At 45.1% G+C, this 21591-nt stretch overlaps 1 protein-coding gene across 3 annotated transcripts in view; it reads right to left on the bottom strand.

The window, feature by feature from the left end:
* PRRC2C (proline rich coiled-coil 2C) overlaps window positions 1–21591 on the bottom strand; it is a 1321979-nt gene that overhangs the window by 1068361 nt on the left and 232027 nt on the right. For all 3 annotated transcript variants that reach the window (XM_085601696.1, XM_085601697.1, XM_085601695.1), the window contains exons 9-10: window positions 9740–9830; window positions 9006–9189 (exon numbers count right to left, since the gene is read on the bottom strand). In XM_085601696.1, coding sequence (XP_085457822.1) covers window positions 9006–9189; window positions 9740–9830 — 275 coding nt within the window. The remainder of the gene's footprint in view (window positions 1–9005; window positions 9190–9739; window positions 9831–21591) is intronic.

Consider the following 21591-nt stretch of genomic DNA (forward strand, 5'->3'; position numbering starts at 1 on the left):
GCCAACCCCACCCCTCAGGTGGGGGAGGCGAGGTGAAGCACATCTCCGGGCTCTCACCATCTTGAAGATGGGGAGCCCTACCCTATCAGGACTAGGCTACTGCCCCCCTCCCACAGGAGAGAGGCAGGATAGGGGGGTGTACCCACCCCAGGACGGGGTCCCATTGGTCCCTGCCCTTCACCTACCTGTAAAGCCCCTAAATCTAGTATTTAGGGGCACCCTGAACCTTCCTTCCCCAGATTCCAGATTCAAAACTACAAAGAGCAAGAAGAAAGAAGACCTACCCTGCAGGTGCTGAAAGGAGGAAGACACCAACTGCTTTGGCCCCAGCCCTACCGGCCTGTCGACCCTCGAACCTGCTCCAACCCGGCATCTCTTGTGGCTAGCAACCTCACCAACCCCGGAGGACCTGGCTACCTTTTGGCTCTAAGCCCCTGGGACTCCCATGAGTAGAGGCTCTACTCGAAACCTATCTCTAACCCCTGGCAGCAGCCCGGAACCGCGAACCCAGCACACTCTGCACCAGCCGAGCCTGGCCAATGCCGGAGTGAACAAAGACCCTGAGGACGACCCCAAGGCGACTGTGACCCTGTGTCCGGCACTCAAGGACCTCCCTCGACACTCCTGAAGAAGCCTGCAGCCTCAGAACAAGGTGTCCCCCCCCCAACCTCGATAAACAGAGGGTAAGATTTCCCGACACCTAAAGGCACCCCTGCACACGGCGCCCCATGGCCCCCTGTGCCCAATCCCGGGGTACCTACCTATCCTCCAACGACCCAACTTACCTCTTGAAGTGGTGGTGGCACCTGAAGAGTCCTCGTCCCCGAGCTTGCAGTCTTTTTCTAAACCGGAGATTTCCCATTGAAATCCATTGAGCGCCCGAAGGCTCAAAAGCCCTCTGCACCCAGCCGCCCGAGTGGCCCTGGCAGTGAAAACTCTACACCTACCTACTTCCCCACTTGCCCTGAGTAAGTGACCAGGAGCCCAGCTCCCACAGCCGCGTGGCTTGCCAGTCAGCAGCCACCAAACAAGGCCCCCCCTATCCCTCATAGGACAACATTGGTCCTAACTCTCTGCACCCGGCCACCCTAGAGCCGCTGAGGGTGAACCAACTGTACCTACCTGACCCCTGAATCTGTGCCCAGAACCTCAATTCTGCCAGTCGAGTACTTACCCTTAAACCGCAAACTCTATTTTCCTCATAGGGCAACATTGACTGGCTTTTTCCTGAAATTTCTTCTAAGTGTGGACTTTTCAAATCTTCAAATATTCACCAAAAATCAGCCGAGTGACAAAAACGAATTTACTCACCTGCTCCCAGGTGAGCTCCCAGTGCTGGATCTTGGTGCCCAGCACGGACTCTGAAAAATACCTGCAACTGTACTTACCCTTAACTAATTTTTCTTCCATAGGAAACCATTGACTGTTTTTCTGTGAAATTTCTTCCAAGTGTCGATTTCTGCAATCTTTAAATATTCTTCAAAAATCGTATAATATCTGAAAATGTAATTACTTGCCTGTTTTGCATAAAGGTCCCAGTACTGAGTCTAGGTACCCAGTACTGGATTACAAAAGTAACGAGAACATACTGTACCTGTAACCTGAATTTTATTCCATAGGGAATCATCGATTGTTTTTTCTGAAATATTTTCTGTCAACTTTTAAAATGGCTAAATTTCAGTTAAAAATCATTACAGTACTTAAGTCGACTTTCATCAGTTGATTCTGAGAACTGACCCAGGACTGAATCTAGGATTTAGTCCTGGAATTCCAAAAGTAATCTAAAAAGTAATCTGTTGCAAATAACTTGAATTTACCATTGAGCTCAATGTATTGTTGTGTTTAAAAATAGAGTTGCCTACTGCAACCACTTGTAACTGTTTACTAAAGTCTATTGCATATTGCAAAAGTATTTATATGAAACATCTCCTGTTGAGAAAGTATATTTTAAATCCAAGTGTTGGTTCTAAAATAAAACAAGCATATATTTTTTTATATATAAACCATTGGCCTAGAGTTCAGTTATTGAGTGTGTGAAACCATTTGCTGACTGAGTGTGTACAACAAATGCTTTACACTGTCCTCTGATACTGCCTTACTGCTCGACCAAGCTACCACTTTAGAGAGTAAGGTTATATCTAACTTTAACCTCTGTCAAACCCTGGGGGACTGTGGACTCTGTACACCCTGTACCTATTAAGGAACAGTATATACAGAGCCACTTTCTCGCAGCTTGCTCGGGCCCGAGCTACAGGAAGGCTTATGTTTCTTCGGAGCCGAGCCCGGCGGCGCGGCTTCTGAAAGATGTTTTCGGTCTCGACTGAGGCCAGCAGGCGAAGTCTTGACCAATGCCATTGGTTTTGGAGGGGTTGGGGCAGGGGCAGTAGTACTCACGTGTTGCCCAGGTGTAATGGGGTCGTAGAGTCGTCTGCTTCAGAGATGATTTGTAGATCCTCGGAATCTTCTTCCGGGACATCGGGACCCTCAAAGATGTTTTCTGGTTCCGGAGCTGGTCTCTGCGCCATGATGTGGCGTCGAGCCCTTCGATCTCGAATGGTCTTTTTGGATCAAAATGCTGCGCAGGCTGGACAGCTGGACTCGTCGTGTTCCGGTGATAGGCACAGGTTGCAGACTTCGTGGTGGTCACTATGTGGAAATTTTGCTCCACACTGGGGGCACTTTTTGAAAGGCATCCTTTCCATGAGCCGTAGGCCTCACGGCGTGGATAGGCCCAGTGGCCCACGTCGACATCCGGAATCGAGTCGATGAGATCGATGTCGAGTGAAGGTGCTTTGATGGTTTTGCGGAAGTTTTTCGCTTCGAAAAGCTTGGTATTGAGATTTCCAACCGGAGCGGAAAAGTTGCATCCGAACCCAATGGCGGAAAAAAACAATCTAAGGATGGAGTTGATGCCCATGCGCACTGTAGTCCAAGGGAGGAGTCACCCATCTTGTGACCAAAGACTTCTTCCGAAGACGACAACAACCTGCAAGCATCCGAGCCCAACACCAGATGGCGATCTACTATCCTAAGTGTGTGATCTGCAGCTCATATGCCTCGAACATGAAGTTTTTGGTTAACAGATAAGTACTCGGTTATTGGTGTTGAGTTTCTGGGGTTAAAATAAAGGGTTCCCCCAGGGTCAAGAATGCACTCTTGTAACACCCTCAACAGCACTAGGGTGGCCGGTTGCTGTAGGAAGCTGGGTTTCTCTTGTAGTAAGCCCCCCACTTGTTGCCAGACTACTGATGTACGTTGACTTGATATGCCCAGGGTCTCTGCCAATCAGGTTTCCAGGTCCTGTGTTCTTTCCCAAAACTATACCTTGTACCCCCAATTGGCACCTCTCTGGCCACATGTCAGTCCCTAGTAAAAGGTACCATGGGTACCCAGGGCACTGTGGCCTGGGAAGGACTCTAAGGGCTGCAGCACTAATTCTGCCCCCCTTAGAAGCCCTGTACCTTTACACTCTCACTGCCATTGCAGGCTGCGTGTTCAGGTGCAGAACAAAGTGAAGAGTCGACATGGCACACATCCCTGTGTGCCGTGCCTACAACCCACTGCCCTGGCATAGGTCAGCCACCCCTCTAGCTGGGTGCACTATACCAGTGGTGAGGGTACAGGTGCATGAGCCCTGTACCCCTGCAGTGTCTAGACCAATTCTTCGACATTGTAAGTGCAGTAATGTCATTAAGAGTACATGGAGCTAGTAATTTGTCAACTTACCTACCCAGCTGTTGGTTCCTCCCAGAAGTCTTCCGGGACCGAGCCTGCAGCCAAAATCCAAAACCAGCAACTCCCATTGAAAACAGGGCACCCAAAGCCAAAACAGCACCCAGCCACCACTGTGTAGCTGCAGGTGCACCTTGTATGCTAACTGAGATTCCCCTTTGCCCTAAGCCAAACACCAGGAGCTTTGCTCCCACAACCTTGTGGCCTACTCGTGAGCAGCCACCAAACGGAGGCCCTCTACCCCCCCCATTAGGTAACATTGGGCCTCAGCACTCTGCTCCTGGCCACCCGAGTCCAGCTGAGGGTGCTTTGCGAGTGCATCCTTGACCCTGGGGGAACCCTTGTACTAACCCCAGAAAATCAACTCGCAAAACTAAGCACCTACCGTTACACCGATAACATCATTTCCTCCCATAGGATGGCCTTGACTGCTTTTCTGAGAAAAATGTTTTAAGTGTGGATTTGGGACATAGTACGAAACCTTAACCCCTTGCGTGCTCATGACGGAACCACGCCGTCATGAGCCACGGGCAGCGTGTGCTCATGACTGCGTGGTTCCGTCATGCTGCGGCCGTTGGCGGCCGCTCCTCCCACGCGGCACTAATTCCCCGCCTGTGCGGGCGAAATAGAGAGTGGGCGGAGTCGTGACGGAACCACGCCGTCATGAGCACAGCTCGCCCGTGACTCATGACGGCATGGTTCCGTCATGAGCATGGCGGCGCCGCGCTCACCCCCCAGCGCTGCGGCGGAATTCGCGCCACAGCGAAGGGGTTAGGAAAATGTATATTTACAAAAACTGATTTACTCACCTTTTATCTAGGAAATGTCCCAGTGTGATATCAGGTACATCAAACGGAGTAGAAAAGTAATCTGAAAAGTAACTTACAAAGTAATCTCAATGAGTAAATGAACAAGTGACTTAACTGTAACCAATTCAACTGCATTCAAACTGTATTTAACTGCATTATTCTTGCAAAGTACTATTACACTTACCTATACGAGACCTGGCTTGGTTCTAGAAATAAAATACAACTAAATAATATTTTATACAAAACAAATTGGTCAGAGTTCAGTCCTTGAGTGGGTGACATTTCTTGCCAGAGTGTGTACAATAAATACTAAACACTACCCTCTGATAAAGCCTTACTGCTCGCCCACATTACCACAAATAAAAAGTAAGGTATTATCTACTTTAGCCTCTGCGTACCTTTGGGGTTTCACTGGACTCTGCATGTACTATGTCAAAGTAAGGTATAGTGTGCAGAGTCTGCTTCCTGCACTTTCCGGATCCAGTCTAACGCCTGGGGAATGATTCAAAAGACAAGGAATCTGAAGTTAGAAGCCTTTATCAGAAAAAGTGAGTTGGGTTGCCCCTGGGAACTTTTACTCCATTGATCGGGCATGTCCAGGAGACACTCAACTCATTAGCTGGTGCCAGACATCTATATGGTACCCCATGCATCACCATGCAACACTTTCTAAACCTGTGGACAATCAGAAGAGGACTGGATATGCAGTCTATGCCCTGAAATGAGCTCTAAAGGACAGGACCAGTTCCCTCTTTGTAGGAAGAGGACTCTTTATATGATATATCAAAATGAGATATGCTGCAGCCCTTAGGGACCCTATCTAGTACCCATGCCCTAATGTACCTGGGGTACCATTTACTAGGGACTTACAGGGGGCTACAATTCTTTGCCAACTGTAGCACAATTGGCCAATACTTTGTTTTAGGGAAGGAGCACTGGCACAGAGGTCTGCTTAACTGGCCCCAGTGCACTGTCAGAATCGAAAATCAGTGTAGAAAGCTGGCTCTTTGTGATAACTCAAAAATCTGATATACCATCTACAGAGTACAGGTGTTCCTTTATGAGTGGTCAGGGGCTTGCTATGGCAATACCAAGGTGCTCTGCTATAAGGTAGTTTGGTTGAACAGCCTTTGGCTCATCACAAAGGAGTGCAAGACATCTGAAAATACACACAATGGTCAATAAATGAGACGACTCAAGAAGTAGATCCACATCAATTAGCAAGTATCTTTATATATGTTTAGGCATCAGAAGAAAATTGTTCAGGTAAGTAAATTTTAAATTATGAATTCTTTAGTTCAAAAGACGATAGTGCAATTTCTGAAGTACTGCAGGATCTGTTCTTCTGGAGCCAGGGGCTCCCCTAAATACTGAATTTAAGGGTGTGAGGGGTGTGTCGGTAAGTAGCCAATGGGCTACTGACCCTTGGGCTTACTACGCTCCCTACATGACCACTTTCTGTGGGAAGTGGGCATAATCCTGTCCTAGAATTCCTAAGTATGCCATCACAAAGATGGCTACTTCTGAAAATTTGTATCCACCTCAGTTTAGCCCACATTAAGGGTTGTACTAGCCTGGGGCAGCACGCCTACCCGACGGGCTAATTTTACCACTTGTTCAGGTGCCAAAGGGGCTCTGGACAAAGGGAGTCTGCTTCCTCTCCGGTGAGGGGAACAAGATTCACATTTCAAAGATGGCAGCTCTTTGAAGCTTTCCAGTCTAGCAAGGCTAATAAGCAGGTCATCCTGAGGGAGGGGGTGGGGCACGCTGTTCCAAGACAGGCTTTAGTCCTAGGTCTCCTGAGAGCAAAACATTCACACCCTACGAGGTCAGTACAGTGACTCGAGTGGCAGGCTGGCAAAAAACAGAGCACGCCAGGGGCTGGTAGGTTTTTAGGGGGCACCTCTAAGGTGCCCTCTGTGCTCATGTATTGGTGAATTCAACACTTGAATCAGAGTGGGCTGATCAATCCAAGATGTCGGATTCCAAACATCCCTATTTTCAGTGACGCCATCATGTAGCTGGGGGAAACCATTTTCACCATTGTACAGCACAAGTTCTAAAATGGCAAAAATGGCTTCCCTGTCCTCTTGCAGTAAGGGAACAAACTGACCAGCACAGTAGCATATCTGCTCAAGCAGGTAGACCCTCACATGTAAAACCAAGCAGTCTGCCTTAGTGCTCTAACACCTGCAGCAGGGGTGACTTACAAGTACTACAAGCAGTGCTAGCTGACCTGGCACACAGGGATGTGTGTCAGGTCATGTCTTTAGTGTTGCACCAAAACATGCAGCCTTCGATAGCAGTCCAGTACAAGTTTGGTGAGGGGTCCCTAAGCCGGCACAATTTGTGCTGAAGCCCTTGGGGGAACCTCTTTAGTACCTCAAGCGCCAGGGGCACCATTTATCAGGGACTTATAGAGGGTACTAAAGACCTTGCTGATTGTGGGAACAATTGTACAGTTTTGGGAAAGAGATGGCACTGGGGAACTGGTTAGCAGGAACCCAGTGTACTTCAGACAAAAGTGCATTAAATATCAGGCATAATGTGGGGGTGACCATGTCAAAAAGGAGTACTTTTCAAAACTCTTGTACCCAAGAGAAAGTGGACCTAAGGGTCAATGGTTGACCTCCTGTGAGGCTACACTGAAATTAACCGCAAAAGGCCTTTTCTTGGAAGTACCCTGCTGACCAGAAGCAACTGAATCTGGGCTGGAATTTGCTGCTGGCCTTTCACTGACACCTTGAGTCTTTAAGGACCCTCCCCATAGGTACTGAAGCCAAAGAAGGGTACTCTCGTGGCTGTTTAGGTACCAGAAGAGTTTGGCAAGTTTAAAAAAGCCTTCACTTCACAGCTCCAGACTGACTTAGGCTCCTTATAAATAGAAATAAGTAGGTAAACTTGGAAATTCAATTTTAACGAATTAAGCACAAGTCAAAGATTAAAAACAATGAACCAGAGCATAACGGATTAAAAACGCAAATTGCCAGACAATGGAGTGTAGAAGCAGTTTGTTTCTACACAGGAATACAATCTTCAGGCCAACAAAATGGGGTTTGAAATACTTGCTGCAGTATGGGGACAGATGGGGAGGGGGGACTTGAGCTCCTATAAGAAAGAATACACATGGCCTCAGTTTCATCTCAGATAAGCAGGGGAGAATGAGCTGCTGTTGCCAGTGCAGCTGTTGGCGATTCATTGATCCAGGTAATCTCTACCTGTCCCATGGGTCATGAATTCATGGACCTATCTAGGTTTCCCTAGGCAAATGCTCTCCTTAAACAAAACTGCAAAACACAAGCCCTATAAACCGATCACAGTGTACCTCGGCTCTATTCCACCATGTAGTTTTGCCTAGAAAACTGCCTCTGGCACAGTTTCAAACACGGCCACATTTCTAGAATATGCTTCCACAAAATTAAGACACCAATAGAGAATGAGAGATTTTTTTTTAATTTATTCATTTTTATAAAAGATTTATCTTTTGTCATCCTCTCAAGAATAAGGATAATACTTTCTATACAAATATAAAGGTGTTTAGATATGAAGATCTCATGATGGAAGGAAACAAAAGGTTTCTGGATTTGCATACGAATTCACAGCCATTAACAGGCTACAGACCACATACTTAGCAATAAATGTGAATGAGGCACATGCATTTGGTGCGAGGCCATCTGGAAAGGTTTGGTCGCAAACGTCACTCTTCGGAGAGGGTATTGCTGTTGCAGCTTGTCATCAGGGGGCATTCGAGCCGTGCCTCACCAACTACAAGTATCACAAAATGCCTGCATACTGAATAGTCCGTTGTTTACCCTTAACCCTTGGACCTGCATTAGTTTCACAACCATTGCCCTAAGGCATTGCTATGCATATGCAAGTAAACTTTATAATGCCATCCCACTGAACAGAAATTAAGGTATGTGCTATACAGCTGCTTGGCCAACTGGGTGGCCCATTGTGGCCTTCATAGACAGGCCTCTCATAAGTAGACCACCTAGGTGGATTCCCAGACTCATTTCACCAAATAATATTGGTTATACATCATTAAAAACGGCTAACTGCTGCAATCCTCAGCCACAGAGCATTAAAAACCGCTTTTGAGAAAGCTGGACTAGCAACATTCAAAAATATGACACTCAATAGTATTGGCTGTTATGCGTTCCATACCATTGGCTTTCTTACTTCTAAGACGTAAGTGAAATCTGCGTCAACCACTGTTGGGGCTTAGGGCACAATATGAATTACACATAATATTACACCATACCATTCTTTATTACTATTTTTTTCTTTTTTACAAATGAGATCCTTTATTTACAAGCCTGCCACATAAATCCAATCAGGTTGCTGCAGAATTAACATGTTTACAGCATTGACAAAGGGGTCTTCAGTAACACTCCAACAGGACAATGTGATTCGCTCTCAGGAGGTCTACAGTACAGCTTAATTCCGTAAAGCGCGACAAACCTGATTCTGTTGCGGGAGGCTTCTAGCAAGGGGCCCTTTCACAGCAGTGGGCTGAGAAGGTGCCTGAGAGGATGGTAATTCACCCCATTTTCTGGGGCCGCTTCGTTCATCTCCTTTCTTGCTTCCGCTGTTCTCTGGACCTTTTGCATGCTCTGGTTTGGTGATGTTCTCATCCGCCTCGCGGCTAGAAAGCACACAAAGAAATATGTTTTGATGGTCCTTAGTAAGGAACAAAGTAAGCAAAATCCCGAGATAGAACTGTAATAAATATTTAAATTTGTATTAAAAAACAAGATACACTGTGTTAACAATTAATTGTCTAAATGCTTTCCTTTAATTGCATACTAAAAGGGCATTAGAAGAAAAAGAACAAGGTATCGGAGCTTGCAGAGCAGCAAGACTTGCAATAGGTCCTTGGAAAGTCAACAACAAATGAAGATTCAGAAGAAAGAATACATAAATATGTTTAAGAAAAGCATGAGTTGCCAATTCAAATAAGGAGAACAACTGGGGAATCCATAGCAATTTAAATAGCACGGTTCTATAGGGTCAGGCCCTAAATAAACAAGTTTGTTTTGCTCCTTATTTGTTCAAGTTGGTATGTTCTCAAAGGTTTGTAATCAGCAATTTATTTCTAGAAGGGATATGGCAAGAACATATAAATGGAGAAGCAGCTGACACCCCCTAACCTCACACTCAGTTTTAGGCTCACAAAAAGGACATAATTGGCTTACCTGCTCTCCCCTCTCTCTCTGGGAGTGCCTCCCTGTTCTTCCTCATCACTGAAGTTCAACTGCTCCGAGTAATCTACTTCACTCTGAGCACCTTAAAAGATACAAAAATAGATCCTGAGCTACAAGCTTGGACAAGATTCAGAAAGATGGGTAGCAGTAGACATAAATCATGCCATTCAGAAGGTCCATATATCCTAAAAATCAGCATACAAAGGCAGATCCAGTCAGTCAATCACTACAGAAAACTGTAGTTCACTTGAGTTACAAAGACTTCAACGTGCAAGCCTTAAAAAAATAAAAAAGATATTTAGGGCATGATGAAATAAAGGCCACAAGTGTGTGTGTGTGTGTGTGTGTGAGATCCTCCAACACTTCTGGCACAAACAGTCAAGCCAGACTCCGAAGCAGTAAAAAAATAAAAAATAAACCCTGATTTTTGTACACAATTGTTTTAAAGTTTTAATCACACTTGCAGATTGAAATAGTGAAATTAAACCCCAACCAATCGAAATACAAGATATGGCGGTAAAATTTGAATTCAAACCAGTGTGTTATGCAACATGTTTGACTTCAATACGGCAGACAATTTTCCTCGTTAGAATCTTCCATTATCTACGCTCTCAACTGCAAAGGTTTCAAATTGCTATATGGTTCTTGAGAAACTGTCATGATCAAAAGCAATCAACATTTGTAGGAAGCTGGGTCTGTATTTACTATAACAAAACGAGGTATAGTGTGCAAAGAGTCCAGTGGATACCCAAAGGTAGGCAGATGTAAGTTTTGATTGCACCTTACTCTCCATTTGTAGTAGTGTGGACAAGCAGTAAGGCTTTATCAGAGCGTAGTGTTAAGCATTTGTTGCACACACTCAGGCAGCAAATGATGTCACAAACTTAGACTGAATGCAGACCAATTTGCTTGTATCAAAAATATTACGTTATTTTAATTCCAGAACCAAGCCACGCCTGGTGCAGGTAAGTGAAATAAGTGAAATAAATCTTATGCAATGTGTTACGGTTGAATGCAGTGCAGGTTCGAATGCAGTGGGCTGATTTGCAGGTAAGTCAATTTCGAAATCACTTTTCAGTTACTATACAGATTACTTTGTACGTTAGTTTTTGGATTACTTTTTAAGTAACCTTTTCTACTCCATGTGATATGCCTAGATATCACACTGGGCCATTTCCTAGAGAAAAGGTAAATAACATTTAGTTACATTTATTTTCTAAAACCAAGCAAGACTGGTACATACTAAAAATGGCTGTGCTTATCTTTTCTAAAGGAAATGTCCCAGTGTGATGTCTAGGCATATCTCACGGAGTAGAAAAAGTAATGCATAAAGTAATCTGTAAATTAATCAAAAGAAATCTAACAGTAATTTCAACTGTATTCAAAGTTTTTACAAACCTCTAAAAGTCATTTTCATTCAGCTTGCTTGTCTTGTTTAACCTGCCTTGAAAAGTTCCGTCGACAATTACCTGTACCAGGCTTGCTTGGTTCTAGAAAATAAATATTAACTAAATTATATTTTTATACAAATCAAATTGGTCCGAGTTCAGTCTTCGAGTGTGAAGCATCATTTGCTGATTGAACGTGTAGCCCTGGGGGGACCTCGCTGGGACCGGTGGGCCACCAAGATTTGAGCCATAGGCATCGGGAGCAGTGGTGGTTCCAGGCGTCAGGTTTCTTTGTCCTCAGAAGGCTCATAGTCTGTCTTGGGAGTTTCATTTGAACAGAGCTGCTATTCACAGGAGATCCGGTCTTTGTTGAAGGCAGTCAGTCCTCCCAGGTTTCTGGAGGTCGCTAGCTGCAGGAGAAGGCGACTTTTGGCGCAGGATCGCTGGATACTGCAGACGGGCAGGTATGGCTGTGGCCAAGTCAGTTCTTCTCTGCAGTCTCCTTTGCTGGACGCAGTCTTTCGTCCTCCTTCGTAGGTTGCAGGAATCTGTCTTCTTGGTTCAGGGCTGCCCCCTAAATACAGTATTTAGGGGGCGTTTTAGGGGTGTGTAGGTCAGTAGCCAATAGGCTGACCTTATGGTGACTACACCCTTGGTGTGCACCTCACGTGGGGGAGGGGGCACAATCCCTAACCCAGATTGGAGACTGCCTGCCATCTGCAAGATAGCGAGCACTGAAGAGTGGGCTTCACCTTGCCTCTCACACGAGGGGTGGGGTTGACAGAGGTGGGCACACCTTCTGGGCTGCTCTAATTTTTCCTGCCCGTCTTCCAGCCAAAAAAGGAGGGGAGACAGGAAGGGGGGCCTGCTCCTGAGCAAGAGAGGCTGGGGGTCACATTACAAAAGGTGGCAAGGCCTTTCAAGCTCCCCCAGATGGCTCTTCCAGACCGGGGAGAGGTGTGAATACCTCCACCCAAGAAAGGCTTTGTTTCTGGGCTCATGGAGTGAAGGGTCGCACCCCAGGGGTTTCAGAAATATATCTCGTGGTAGCAGGCTGGTTAGTACCAGTCAGGGAACCCACCAGAGGATGGTTGTTTTTCAGGGGGCATCTCTAAGATGTCCTATGACTGAATTTTTTCATAAAATCCCACACTGGCTTTCAGTAAAGCCATTATGGTGCTGTGGAGTTCATAATGACAAATTACCAGCACCTTAAACTCTTAATGACATTACTGCACTTACGATGTTTAAGAATTGGTCTAGACACTGTAGGGGTACAGGGCTCACGCACCTGTACCGTCACCACTGGTACGGTGCACCCAGCTAGAGGGATGGCTTACCTATGCCAGGGCAGTGTGTTGTAGGCATGGCACATAGGGATGTGTGCCATGTCGAGAGAAATCCACCCCCCCAGATATGTGGACAAAAAGTGCTAACTGGGTTTTGTATCAATGCAATTTTAGGTTGTCAGGAACCCAGGGCACACTCAAAGTACATAAATGGTTTGCCAAAAAGAGGGCACTTTCTTACAGTGGGTGACTTTCTAGAGCATATTCATTGCCCATAGACACCAGTTTGCAGACAATCTGCATTCCCATTTATTCATGTTCAATATAAATGGATTGTTCTCTAAGATCATCACTCAAAACGTCCCTTAGATGGGCAGTAACATCTTAAAAGCTAGACAAGTGCATGCCAATATGGAACTATCTATCCAGAAAGCACATATCCAGAAACACAGGGTTGCTTCTACTCCTCAGCCCCTTATGATCCTTGGAGTAGGAAACAGTACTGGCACTATTATTTGCAACAGGATGATAGAATAATAATCCAACAATGTCATACATGCCCTAAACTACAGAAACACCACAATGAGTCAAAAAGGCTCTTGCAAATTATAAATAGCTTTATTAAATGCTCTCAAACAATAGAAATATCCTTAGATTATCTAAACACAGAAGAATACGCTATAAACTTTTGTGACCTTTCAAGAGGCTTGGGTCATTCTTAGGAGGCAGTTAAGTCAGTGTTGGAAATCGTTAAACAGGGGAGTGTACAGGCATATGAAAATCACTTGCCTACAAGAATGGTTTTGCAGCTTAAAGCTCTTCTAGAGTCGCATGGAGTGCACTATACTGTCAAGTGTTTGTCAGATAGGAATTTCATTCGCAACATTCCTCTGGTTGAGAATCAATCTATTGTGTTACAGCAAACAAATAATGGACGGAATGCTGACAATGCAAACATTCTCCCCCAGTCAAAAGATCTGGGTTAAATCCATCGTTCTTTTGCCCACTACGCCACACCAGTTTGGACCGAGCCATATGCAAATCAGTATTGACCCTGTGCCTCATGGGAACAGTCCAGAGCGAACTACCGAAACCGGTCCTAGGATGCTTGTTTCCAGTCCAGGATGGACTGGCTTGGCAGTTCGGGCTGGACTGTTCCCATGAGGCACAGGGTCAACACTGATTTGTATATGGCTGGGTTCAAACTGGAACGGCATGGTGACCAAAAAAACGATGGATTTAGGCCCAGATCTCTGTACTGGGGTGAATGTATGACATTGTTCTGCATTCTGTCCATCAACTGTTGCTTTTGCGAGAATCAATCTAGGCAGTTCAGTATGACTCACCATGACATTTATTACGAGCCCACAATGCACCTAAAGGGTCCGCCATTTTCTTTTACATTTACAGTAACTCTCCTCCATCAGAGAGACAGGAGAGTTGCATGTGAATCTAGAACATTCGCTTTAAAACCTTCGCCTTCATTTACATATTTATAACTATCTGGAGCTACTACTGCCCTGCTTCTTTCTATATCCACTCAGTAGTGTTTAGTGAGCATTTGTGTTGATGACCACATTGCTGCCATGCATGGGTCTATAAATCTACATTAGACATTAAAGCCGAAGTTGCTGCCTTCTTTCTAGTAGAATGTGTCTTCCACCAAACTAATTTGGAAGGTTGAGCTATCCACCTGCTAATAGTTCTTATTGAGGAACATAATGCTTGTGACACATGAGCAACACAAAATTTTGTTTTTCTGAGATTGTCTCTTGTCTCTAGACCAGGGTTTTCCAATAACAGTCCCCCCGAGGGCCGGATCCATACCAGATTTTTAAATTTCTACATTTATCAAAATGTGGCTATGCTAAAAATCTGGCATGGATCCGGCACCTCAAGGACGAATTTGGAGAACCCTGATCTAGGACATAATCATCCTTCCCACATTCAAAGAAGCGCTCTACTGTATCCCTCGGCTATTCTCAAAAAGGATAGCAGTTGAATTATTTGATTAGCATGAAAGGATGAAATCCCCTCAGGTATACATTTTAGGCGCAATCTAATGAGGACTGTTTTTGAATAATCAAATATGGTTTTTCAACTAGGACACCGACTATTTCTTTGACATTTAAAGAGGGAATAGCAACTAAAAAGACAATCTATAGTGCTGGATTTTTCAGAGAAGCGTTATGCATTATTACAAAGTATGATCACAATAGTCCTACTAATACTACATTCAAAATACCCTGCAGTTGTTGAACACCATATGGAGGAAACTGCCTTTTTACAAGCATCTGGTTACTGGATGGGTAAATATTGCTGCTTATGTATGGAAGTATGAGCTGTAATGGCTAATAAATGTACTCTTAAATAGGCAAAGGTTGACGGCGTGGACTTCTTTGACGATGAGATCTTAGTCGACAACAGAGACTTCGTCAAGGGTACCATCGATGAACTCTACGTCGATGTGGTAGTCGACGGTGATTTTAATTTTCTCGTCTACGACATCTCAAGAACTGGTTTCTTGGTAGAGATAGAGATTCTTGTAGACAGAATAGGCGATTGAATGGCCAAAGTAGAAATAGTAGCCGTAGATGATGAGGCAGAAGTCAGAGATAGTAGATAAAGTAGTCACCGTGACAGATTTAATATGGCTTTTACTTAGTTTTTGCCTTGGAGTCCTTGCCTGCTGTGGATGACGGAGACAGCGTTGACCCAGAGGAAAAGTTTGGTGACCTTTGTCGAGAATCAGAAACATCATGTGATGACTTCAAGAGCTGTCATGTGATCTGGCTCCTTTGCTGGAAGTCGACGCGCTGTCATCTTCAGCCGAAGAAGATTTGAGCCACAAGAGCAGCCTTGCCTCTCTATCCCAAAGCGTTTTAGTAGGGAAGGTACGGCAAATCTTGCAATTTTTTACCTCATGTTTGGGATAAAGGCAATAAATGCAGTCCTTATGCTGGTCATCCACATGGACCCTCTTTTTATCACAGGTCCTGCAGGGTCAAAAGAGCTTTCCTGTCAGACATTCTGAAGAAAACTTAGAAGAACTGAGTGGCACTCAGGGAGACTCCCTTCCACATGATGAGGGTGCTGGTAGCCGATTGGTTGGAACCAAAGTTTGGTTCTTTTTCACTATAATGATGTAGATAGGCTACTAAGATTTAGGCCTTATGCTTTTTAGGTCGAAGACCGCCGGACTGCCGAAGGCAGAACCGGAAGTCGGAGATTTAATGACTTGGAGAAGAGGGGCTTGAACCCGCCCCTCTTCTCCCCTGTTCTCCCTTGGCTGGCCTCTTGAATGCTGGCCAGCCATTGGAGAAGAGGTCCGTCACTCCGAACAGGCCCCGTCCTTTTCGGATTCGGGGGCGTGTTTTTCTCAAGAAGTCCAATTATCTCCTCCAGCCAATGGCAGGAGGAGAACACGCCCCCGAATCCGAAAGCTCCGCTGCCTTTCTCCGAGGCATTTCTGCTTCGCCTCGGAGAAAGGCAGTGGTGTGCTTGTTTTCACAGCGCCGCAAAGCTACCAAATGGGCCAAACGCGCTTGCGGCTTCTCGCCGCATGGAGCCCAGAGCGCGCGAGTGTTTTTCAACTACCCGGGAGGTTGCCACGATCAGAGATAAGGTGCGTGTGGGGGTGGGTGGGTATAGCAAAGGGGCGTTAAAATGAGGTACTGAAGTCCCCTGCTCGGTTTATATTTTTGTAGGTATGGTGAGGTTTACACAATGCCCGGATGAGAAGTGAGCGCATTGTCGTATGTGTAAAGTCTGTCCCCGCAATTCAAGACGGGAGGGGTTGCTGTCCACACCCAGCCCGAGAAACACTGGACCGACCAGAGTATATCAGCTCGTAGCGCACAGAGGCGGTTTGTTCAGCCCGAAGCGCTAGAGAAGTAAAGCCACTCTTTTGCCGGCACTCTTTCTTTAATGTTTGTTTTCTTTTAACTGGGAACCCAAAACTGCATGGTTTGTTTTCTTCAATAAAAACCAAACGAAAGGGAATCGTTGCCTTCGCTGCCCACTTCCGCCATATTATTTGTTAGAAGGCATTAACCCTTCATATCTGCACTGTAAGAAGGAAAAAGGTTTGAAGAGTGAACCTGCAACGAAAATATATGCCGTGGTGTTAGTTTGTTGTGTTGTTTGGGGGAGGGGGGAATTGTTAGTGGATAGAAGGGATGTAAACGTTTTCGCATCAAAGCAGTATGTGCCACACTCCCTGGTGAACATTTCAACGGATATATCACCACTTCATATACGTGAAGGCATATAAGGTACGAACTACTATGGAAACATTTCCAGTTGTTTTTGAAACTGGCAGTTTGTTCTATATGTAACGACGGGACTGTCACCTCACCATGAATCACCTTCCTCCTGCGCGTCGTTTGCCGAGATCCCTCCAAAAACAACAATACTTTGTTTTCTTTAAATAGCGCCTCTCTGAAAGTTTGACGTTTCTCAGCGTCATAAATACGAGTGTAGCATTATTGCCTTACCGCTGCGCCATGTTTTTTTTTTAGTCATCAGATTTTTTTGGAACAGAAAGTGGAGGACTCTTATTTTTAATGTTGGGATGCCACCTGTCACCTTCAATGGTGTGAGTGAAAAAAGACTGTCTGCTGAAGACCTGTTTCTCTCAAGGATGTTCGGCAATCAAAGACACATTTTGTCCTGTTTGCGGCTCACCGAGCGAGGCAACTGACGGTGCAGGTATAATTTTATGATCTGCATTTGCATTTACACCCTCGTTGTTTCTGTGTTTTGTACTACACACAGTGTGCTTGCACATGGTTCTCTGCGCTCTGCCTTCGCCAGCGTAAACCGCTCTGGCCACGTGGCCCGTGCTATATAAAATCCAAAATAAATAAGCCACGGAGAGCAATGCTTGGGTGTGGGGGGAGGGGGTGTTTCCTATAGGACAGGTTCTGAGAACACACTAACAAGGTCTCTTAGGCACACGAACAAGAGCTACACCATATGCTAATAACATTTGCACCACTTTTCACACTTGCTCCTACGAGGGCAATGTGTAACAAGCATTTACAATGCAATGGTCTCGGCATTGGTAAAGTTAGAGCTATTGGCATTGCTCATGACATTAAATGTTTTAAAAACAAAAACATAAACAAAAATAAAGAAACGGCATTGTCATGAGCAATGCCAATAGCTCTAACTTTAACAATGCCGAGACCGTTGCATTGTAAATGCTTGTTCTTTTAGCTTACTACTGTTATTTACTTTTGGCACCTCCATTGTATTTACCGTGGAACTCCCGCCTCGGCGACGGGGAATGATTCAGGCATGTGAATCTATGAAAGATACCCCAATACTCGATAAACTGCCTTTTTACAAGCATCTGGTTACTGGATGGGGAAATATTGCTGCTTATGTATGGACGTATGAGCTGTAATGGCTAATAAATGTACTATTAAATAGGCAAAGGTTAGGTTGCACTCGAATTCTGTAAGATCTCACCATTTCAGATTCATCTGGTAACTATTGTATCCATACCATGTAACGTAGCAGGTCCGTTTTAATTCATATCTTCTGGTGGAAGGTGTAGGAAGCTGGCTCTGTATATACTATACCAAAGTGTGGTACAGTGTGCACAGAGTCCATTGGAACCCCAAAGGTAGGCAGAGGTAAAGTTTGAGAGCACCTCACTCTCACATCTTTGGTAGTGTGGTCGAGCAGTATGGCTTTATCAGAGGACAGTGTTAGGCATATGTTGTACACACTCAGTCAGCAAATGAATTCACAAACAGACTGAACTTCAGACAATATTTTTTCTATACAGATATTCTTTTAGTTATTTTATTTCTTAGAACCAAGCAAGCCTGTCAAAGGTAAGTTGTAAGTACTTTGCAGTAAATACACAGTTGTAATACAGTATGGATTGTAATGGTATATGCACTTTGTTTTGACTTGCAGTATTATTGCAGAGACATGCACAGATCTGTAAATACAGTACACAGACTTGAATGGGCATTTCAGTAAAGGAGGAAGGAATATGCTACTTACTAGTATGCACCTGTTCTTGGCATGTAGAGCTGCAGAGCCACACACTTAGGATAAGATCGCCATCTGGTGTTGGGCTCGGATGATTGCAGGTTGTTGTCGTCTTCGGAAGAAGCCTTTTGGTCACGAGATAGGTGACTCCTCCTCTGGACAACATTGCGCATGGGCATCCACTCCATCCTCAGATTGTTTTTCGCCATGATGGGAAATGGAGTGTATAAGAATAAAGAGAAAGGATGTCCATGTGTAATGTCTAATTAAGACAATGCTGGAACTGATACAGGTCCCGGGGAGGTGGGTGGGCGTGTGTGGCTCTGCAGCTTTACATGCCAAGAACAGATGCATACTGGTAAGTAGCATATTCCGTTCGAGGCATATGAGCTGCAGATCACACACTTAGGATAGACTATATAGCAGTGTCTCCCCTAGCGGTGATCACCTGTATATGTTGCAGCAGTTTGGAATAGAGTTTTTAGGACAGCTTGGCCTACGGAAGCTTGTTGTTTGGATTGCACATCAACACAGTAATGTTTAGTGAAGGTGTGTGTGGTAGACCAAGTGGCTGCTTTGCAAATATCTTCTAAGGGAATGCTCCCTAAGAATGCCATGGAAGCCCCTATTTTACGTGTGGAGTGCGCTCTAGGGGGAATTGTAAGAGTGCGTTTAGCTTTTTGGTAACATATTTGGATACATTTAACTATCCACCTGGCTATACCTGACTTTGAAATGGGGTTGCCTTTATGTGGTGGAGAGAAAGCAACAAACAGTTGTTTGGTTTTGCAAAAAGCTTTGGTTCTGTCGATGTAATAACGCAAGGCTCTTTTAATATCTAAGGTATGAAGGGCCCTCTCAGCTACTGAGTCTGGATTAGGGAAGAAGACTGGCAGCTAGACTGATTGGTTAGGATGGAAAGGGGAAATGACTTTTGGTAGGAATCTTGGGTTTGTCCTAAGAACCACTTTGTTACGATGTAGTTGTAGGAATGGTTCTTCAATAGTTAAGGCCTGTATCTCACTTACCCTTCGCAGGGATGTGATTGCGATAAGGAAAGCCACTTTCCATGTAAGGAATTGCAGTTCGCATTTATGCATAGGTTCAAATGGAGGGCCCATGAGCCTTGTTAGAACAATATTTAGATTCCACACTGGAGAAGATGGTAATCTGGGAGGAATAATTCTTTTGAGACCTTCCATGAAGGCTTTGATTGCTGGTACCTTAAATAGTGACAAGTGTTGTCGATTTTTAAGTAGGCTGCCAACGCTGCTAGGTGTAGACGTATGGAGGAATACGCTAAATTGCATCTTTGCAAGTGTAGTAAATAGCAAATAATGTTTTGGATGGAAGCATCCAGTGGACGTATATTATTGTTAGTGCAGTAAATGGCAAATCTTTTCCATTTTGCAGCGTAACATGCCCTAGTAGTAGGTCTTCTAGCTTCTTTTATGATATTCATACAGTCTGGTGGGAGATTGAGGTAACCGAACTCCAAGACTTCAGGAGGCAGATCGCCAAGTTCAGTTGCTGTGGATCTGGGTGTCTGATTTCTCCATGGTTCTGGGTTAATAAGGCCGGGGAAAGGCGCAGTTTTTGATGTGGAACTAGCGAGAGTTCCAGAAGTGTCGTGAACCATGGTTGCAGTTTTTGATGTGGAACTAGCGAGAGTTCCAGAAGTGTCGTGAACCATGGTTGACGTGCCAAAGTGGGAGCTACTAGAATCAGTTTTAGAGACTGTTTGAGCTTGCGTACCACAAATGGAATGAGTGGGAGAGGCGGAAAAGCGTACGCAAATCTGCCTGACCAGTTCATCCATATTGCATTGCCCTTCGACTGTGGAAACCTGGCGGCGAAGGTTGGGCATTTTCTGTTTTCGTGTGTGGCAAACAGGTCTAGGTCTGGTTGGCCCCATTTTTGGAAGAATGGGAGTAGGACTTTGGGGTGTAATTCCCATTCGTGGATTTGTTGTGTCTGTCGACTTAGGAGATCGGCAATCTGGTTGTGAACCCCTGGAAGGTGTTCCGCTAGCAGGTAGATGTTTTGGGGAATTGCCCATCTCCAAATGTTCTGTGGGAGTTGGGACAGTTGAAGAGAATGTATCCCCCCCTGTTTTTGTATGTAATACATGGCCGCCATGTTGTCTGTGCGGATGAGGACAGTTTTGTTCTTTAGATGTACTTGAAAAGATTTCAGTGCAAGGAACACAGCTAGAAGCTCTAGGTGATTGATATGGAGCAGTTTTTGTTGAGTGGTCCATTTGCCCTGAGTGGTGTGTTGTAGGAGATGGGCTCCCCACCCTGTGAGAGATGCGTCGGTTGTCAGCACTACTTGTGGAAGAGGCTCTAAGAACGGTCGCCCTTTGGACAGGTTGATGGTGTTCCACCATTTCAGTGAGCGACTGTCCACCAACACCAGATCGGTAAGTTGTCTGTGAGCCTGGTTCCACTGTTGTGCTAGACATTCTTGCAAGGGGCGCATTTGCAGTCGAGCGTGAGGCACAATGGAGATGCATGGCGCCATCATGCCTAACAGTTGCATAAACACTCTTCCTGGAAGAGTGTGTTGAGTTTGAAATTTTAAGATGAGGTTTTGTATATTGGCTATCCTGGCTGTGCTGGGATAAGCTATGGCCTTGGAAGTATTTATGGTGGCTCCCAGATATTGATGTATGTGGGAGGGTTGCAGTTGAGATTTGGGATAGTTGATGGTAAATCCCAAATCGTGTAAGGTTTGAATAGTGCGGTGAGTGTGGAGAACGCATTTGTCGAAAGTATTGGCTTTTATGAGCCAATCGTCGAGATACGGGAAGACATGGATTTGTTGTCTCCTGAGGTGCGCTGCCACTACTGCTAGGCATTTGGTGAAGACCCTGGGTGCAGTTGTTACTCCGAATGGGAGGACCGTAAACTGATAGTGCTGTCCGTCTACCACAAATGTTAGGTACTTCCTGTGAGCAGGATGCATGGGGATGTGAAATTATGCGTCCTTGAGGTCCAATGTGGCAAGGAAGTCGTCTTGTTGAAGTAGTGGGAGGACTTGTTGGAGAGTGATCATATGGAAGTGATCTGAGTGTATGTACTGATTTAGTAGTCTGAGGTAGAGTATGGGTCTTAACGTCTCGTCCTTTTTGGGGATTAGGAAGTATAGAGAATAT

This window comes from Triturus cristatus, chromosome 4_2, assembly GCF_964204655.1.
Source record: "Triturus cristatus chromosome 4_2, aTriCri1.1, whole genome shotgun sequence".
NCBI lineage: Eukaryota > Metazoa > Chordata > Amphibia > Caudata > Salamandridae > Triturus > Triturus cristatus.